The sequence below is a fragment of the Engystomops pustulosus genome, chromosome 4 (assembly GCF_040894005.1).
Source record: "Engystomops pustulosus chromosome 4, aEngPut4.maternal, whole genome shotgun sequence".
NCBI lineage: Eukaryota > Metazoa > Chordata > Amphibia > Anura > Leptodactylidae > Engystomops > Engystomops pustulosus.
In genome coordinates this window covers 22943256-22949255 of record NC_092414.1, presented here as the reverse complement: position 1 = coordinate 22949255, position 6000 = coordinate 22943256, and the positions used below count along the sequence as shown (strand labels likewise).

The 6000-nt window shown below is 39.9% G+C and overlaps 1 protein-coding gene across 1 annotated transcript in view; it reads left to right on the top strand.

Annotated features, from left to right (window-relative positions):
- Positions 1 to 287: 287 nt before the first annotated feature.
- The window catches only part of ITK (IL2 inducible T cell kinase), a 43548-nt gene continuing 37835 nt past the window's right edge, over positions 288 to 6000 (top strand). The window contains exon 1 of the mRNA XM_072145498.1: positions 288 to 1057. Within this exon, the coding sequence (XP_072001599.1) occupies positions 908 to 1057 (150 nt within the window). The 5' untranslated portion in view covers positions 288 to 907. The remainder of the gene's footprint in view (positions 1058 to 6000) is intronic.

Here is a 6000-nt window from a genome sequence, read left to right as displayed (position 1 = left end):
TGAACGATTGAAAGTTGTCAAAGAACAAGGAGAAATAAATTACTGCTTAAATTGCTGTGCTGGCACTTTGCAATAAATAAGTGGCTTTTGGTTGAAGTTTGGGCACTGAGGCTCTAAAAGGTTCGCCATCACTGATCTATAATATCGGAATCATCCTATATGAAATAGATCATAATATCCAGTGATTACTCCATTCACTTCTAAATGAAGATCTTTAGGGCCCATTATAAAGTTGTAGGACCTGGGGCCCACCGGACGATTCTCTAATGCTCTGGTGGGCCAGTCCGACACTGAGTACTATGACAACAAGATCAGACAACATTATGTATGGTGCCTTAGCCTGGCCACTTAGATAGGCCTTGGAGCTGAATACCTGGATTGGGATTTTTTTCCTCCTTAAGACATATGAATATTTTGTACTTGGTGTTAGATTCAAGGTTTAGTGAGTAGACAACATTTTCCTGACAGTTTTGGCAGTAGTCAAGATGCTGAACTTTGATTGCTGGTCAATGAGCCTACGTACCTAATACACCTAAAAATAAAATTAGATTTTTTTTTATTAATGTACAAACTTTTAGTTCAGAAGACAACATGAATAACATTTAAGAGTCTGACTGACAGAAGTAGAAACTCAGTTGAAACGAGGATGTGGTTTTAGCTTGAGGTCACAAGTATGACACCTTTGCTGTGCTCTGCGATCTTCAGATAAGACTTTATGATCTCCTCCTCCGCTCATTATGTCTACTTCGTACGCACCTTTTCTTCTCATTGAGCTCATGTTTTCTGATTGTTAATGTTCTGTCCACATGTCTGCACTGGGATATACTTGTTCTTCATCGTGAGTGGAGTCAAGGGACTATATGTATGTAGACATCTCAGGGTCTCCCTATGACCCTGGGAACAGTGGATGATGTTCCAGATGAATAATTCAGTCATATTACAACAGCCTCTTATTAAGAGGTCACAGCAGAAAAGGAGGACATCCCCTGCCAACTTCAAGTCAAGAGTCTTCATCCTTACTCACACCTCACTCAACTATTACGAGCATCGAAATGGGGTAGGTTGTTGGTTTGATGGGAATTTTAGGGGTTTGTGTGGTGACCAAAGTTAAAGTTTACTCAAAGTATCTAAAAATTCTCAAAAATAGCGGGTCATTCTTGATCTGGTCAGTCATTCTTGTTATGGTCAGTCATTTTCCATGGCCAAAAATAATACAGTATTTGAGATGTGCTTGACTTCTGCCACATTTTGTGTTTGACTTTTCCCCAAATTGTGAGTAAGATCTCTGAAATTCTGCTCGGCACAGTGAACTCTGATGTCTAAGAGGCGAAGTTTAAAGGAGATGGTTTTGATTCTATGATTTCAGAAAATGGTGGATGCTGATGAAGCTTCATGTAGCTTATTCAACCAACAGTATGGGCTGATTTAAGGCTTCCATACACATTCCATGTAAATCGTCCAACCATCGAATGTCTATAGGGCCTCCTCAAAGCCGCCGCCAATCATTCTCTTCAGATTATAGATGACAAGTTGGAATTCATCAGGCGTTTCATTAGCGATAACCCTAATGAAATCAGGCCATGGCTTTCTCCATTATAGATGCACAGTATGAGAGAGAGACTTCGGTCCTATCAAGCAGTGTTTCTAAACTTGGTCCAAGACATGACCTAAACTCATAAATAGTTTTTCACCCCTTTCTAATAAGTGGTGCCAGTGTTACCTGACATCCACTTATCAGTCTTCCTTCTTAAGAATTAAGGTGCCCCTTCACCTTCATAAGCTGTCGGCTGATTTCTTAAAGAGGACCCTTAAAGGGAATCTGTCAGTAAGTTTGGGGCCTCTCTATACCTCTGGCCTTCATGCAGTTGGGTTTTAGGGTCCCAAACCTTTATATCTTACATTTGTGGGTTCCAAAATTCCCTAGATTCCAAGTGGTAAAGGTGTTGGGGGTCCATTAATTTGTGTCAGTTTCAGACCCATGGCGCATGCGCACTGTGTAATGAAGCCAGGTAGGGGAATAAAGTTAGCTAATATACACTCCCTTTAACACATGATATCTCATTAATGCAGCCCCTGACACAGGTAAAGTAAAAAGTTTTGATAGGTTCCCTTTATTGCCTATACATGCTTGTTTTAGCCAACAGTAAATATTCCTGACATCCCCTCCACCTCATTCATGTACGTTGGGGCACATTTACTTAGAACAGTGCAAACTGCACTAAATGCAGTTTGCCTGTGTATAGTGCATAGTGCGCCAGATTCAGGATTTGTGGCACGTTCCTCATGGATCTGCCGCCCCTGCTTCATGCGCTGCTTCGACAGAGTTCACCAACTTTTTTTTTTTGGTGCACCTTTAACATGGGGTGTGCAACACAATCCTGTTGGACTTTGCATGTTAAATATGGCTCGCGGTCCAACTGAGCATCGGAACACCCCCTAATTTGTATCGCAAATGTGGAGCAGGCACTTGTTAAATACTTGTGCAAGCAGTTTGCACTAGACAATACGTGCACAGTGCGACAGAAAACTGGGGCACGGCCCTTAGTAAATGTGCCCCATTGGGTTTTAATAAGCGCTCATGTGTTTTTATTGGGGAGTAAAGATGTCCGTAAAAGTGGTTTATCTCCTTGAGGTAGTACAGGGAATTAATTATTTTAACTTGCCAAATCCTTTTTTTCTCTTGACATTATCTATGGAAGAAAAGGTGTACATGTGTCGCTGAAATCAGTGGGTTCAGACACCTTTCTCCTTATGTGTATGGAGGCTTTTACATACCTGATTCTTAAGCTTACGACAATTTTTATTCTATAGCTAGATCCATCATTTGCTTCAAGATATTAGCAGGCATAGTTTTATCATACCTTAGTGGTCTATAGTTCTTGTAATATTTGCAGGTAAAGTTTACTTGGCTCTGTGCTGTCCCGGGGGAGGCCGCATTTCAAAAAGTAATATGTAATTAATTCCTTTATTTATATAATGGACACAGATACCGCAGCGCTGAACAGAGTTTTGCCAAATCAGTCCCTGTCCCCAATGGGGCTCACAATCTAATCAACCTACCAGTATGTTTTGGAGTGTGGGAGGAAACCGGAAGAGCTGGAGTAAATCCACGCAAACACAGAGAGAACAAACAAAGTCGTTGCAGATGTTGACCCTGGGATTTGAACCCAGGTCAGCAGCATTGCAAGGCTGTAATGTTAACCACTAATCCACCGTGCACCCTAATTAGCATATTTCCTGACCTCGTCCCCAGCTCATCAGTATTCAAGACTTCCCCCTCCCACATCCTCCCTCTTCATCATCCCTCACCCTCTTGACGTTGGCTCACCACACAAGCAAACCTCGCGCCTGCGCAGTGAGCCTTCTATCCCTGTCATGCGCAATGAGTGGCACCTTGCTGCTAACTGAGCATGTGCTCCGTTCCTACGCAATGTAACTAGGCAGAGAGGGGGTAGGCAAACAGGATAGTTACACTGCATGTGCAGTGAGCTGCGAGGCACAGCGAGCCACCAAGCCGCAAGCGCACGGTTTGCTTGTTTGGTCAGCCGACGGAGCCCTGAAGGCATGGAATATTAAATACCGTCACTATGAATTGCAATTTGTTATGCAAACCCTAACACAACTCTTTACTTGGAAAATTTTAAAAGTTATGGACCTTTGGAGGTGGGGAGTGAAATAAACAAAAACGCCCTGGTCGTTAAGGGGTTAAAGAGGTTTAACAGGAATTCTGGAAAACCCTGGCAGGGGCTGGGAAAGTGTAACAAGAACAAAAAATATGTAAAGATTCCTGTGTTAAGACAGGACAAGACAAGTCTTACTTTCTTTGGCACTGTCACTTCAGGGACATCACTTTTGATGTAGTGACGTCTGGGGTTTGTTCTTTACAGGATGAGTTGTATTTTTTAATGATGCCACTTTTGGGTACAAATGATTTATTAATTAGCTTTTATTATTGGAGTATAATAAATAATAATAAATTCCTATCACTAGGCCCTGTTATTAAAAAATGCCATCACTGTGCCCCTTTATTTAACAATGCCATCGCCATGCTTGAAAAAAATTACATCACCATGACCCCTTTTAAAATATACCATCAATCACTATGTACTTTTATTTTTTTTTTTAAATGCCATCACTATGCCCCCTAATTAAAAAAAAATCCTACCACTGTTTTATAAAAAAAAAATCACTATGCCCCCTGATTAAATATAAATTCTCAGTGAGATTGCAAAGTGTAACATAGCTTTGGGCAGCCATGTATAAAAAAGGAAATGCTCCTACAAAAATTCACTATAAAGGTGAACAAAGAAATACCATTTATCCCACAAAATCAAATTTGTACATTTACGTCAACAAAAAAATGTAGCAGGAAGTACATATAGCAATGTAATTTTCACCGTCATTGTATACAGGCAGAGCCCGGGTTACATACAAGATAGGGTCTGTAGGTTTGTTCTTAAGTTGAATTTGTATGTAAGTCAGAACTGTATATTTTATCATTGTAATCCCAGCCAGAACTTTGTTGGTCTCTGTGACAATTGGATTTTAAAAATGTTGGGTTGTCATAAGAATCAGGATTAACACTAAAGCTTCATTACAGACACCTGTGATAACTGTTACAGCTGATTATTGTAGCCTGGGGCTAAAGTCCAGTAAATTACCAATATCCAGAGGTCCGTTTGTAACTAGGGGTCGTATGTAAGTTGAGTGTTCTTAAGTAGGGGACCGCCTCTACTGCATAATGAGCACCATTAATTAAAAATGGTTAAAAAAGCTTCTGAATTGCATTTTTTCCTAATTTTTCCACATTTATAGGGTTTTTTTTAATTGACCTTCATTTGTATAATGAAATCCATTTTTGAGGGGGGAACCTTTTCGATCATCGCTTTCCAAGCACCAAAACGTTTACATTTTTTTTATCAGTGTGGCTGTGTGGGGGCTTATTATCTGAGTAAAGACATGCAGTTTGAATTTTTTTAGACTGCGGTGTCTAGGGGGTTAAACATCCAGGATCAGAGTTTTTCAGATCCCAGGTGCCAGGCTGGACACATCTTGTAGCTCTTCATCCTCATTTCAATAATTTTCAAAGTTGCTTTTTGGACAAACTAACCCATAAAGATGGAATATAAAGACAGATTCGAGTACAGGGTACTTGGAGGGATAAAAACAAACAATAAAACTAACTGAATACATTTCTGTATAGTACAGCTATAGTTAAACAGCATTTTATGAATGTCAACCTTGAAAAAAAGAAGTACAGGCGGTCCCCTACTTAAGGACACCCGACTTACAGACAACCCATAGTTACAGACGGACCCCTCTGCCCCATGTGACCTCTGGTAAAGCTCTCTGGATGCTTTACTATAGTCCCAGACTGCAATGATCAGCTGTAAGATGTCTGTAATGAAGCTTTATTGATAATTCTTGGTCCAATTACACCAAAAATTTGGAAACTCCAATTGTCACTGGGGCAAAAGAAAAAAAATTGTCTAGAACTTCCATTATAAAATATACAGTTTCGACTTACATACAAATTCAACTTAAGAACAAACCTCCAGACCCTATCTTGTATGTAACCCGGGGACTGCCTGTACTTGCAAAAATTCTTGTAAGTAGTCTAGAGGGAACTGAGAGGTAAGAAACGAGAATACTGTACTTATCTAAATGGGAAATACATGATCCTGGGTCAGCCAGAAGCTAAAAACTAATGGGGTAGTGTGTCCACTTCATTATTTGGATTTTTTTGAGTTTATGTTGCATAACACCTTAGCCATTTTTTCGGTAGTTTTTATTTCTTTTTGGTTTTTGCGATCCTAAATGTTGGCGGGCTTGTTTTTTTGTGAGACAGACATGTTTTTTTATGGTGTCATTTTGTGATGGCGATAATTTTGTTTTACTTTCATTAGCTCAATTCATTAATTCTCTGTGAATATCTGGCTATTGGCTAATACAGTAATTGAAATACCTTATATACTCGAGTATAAGCCTAGTTTTTCAGCA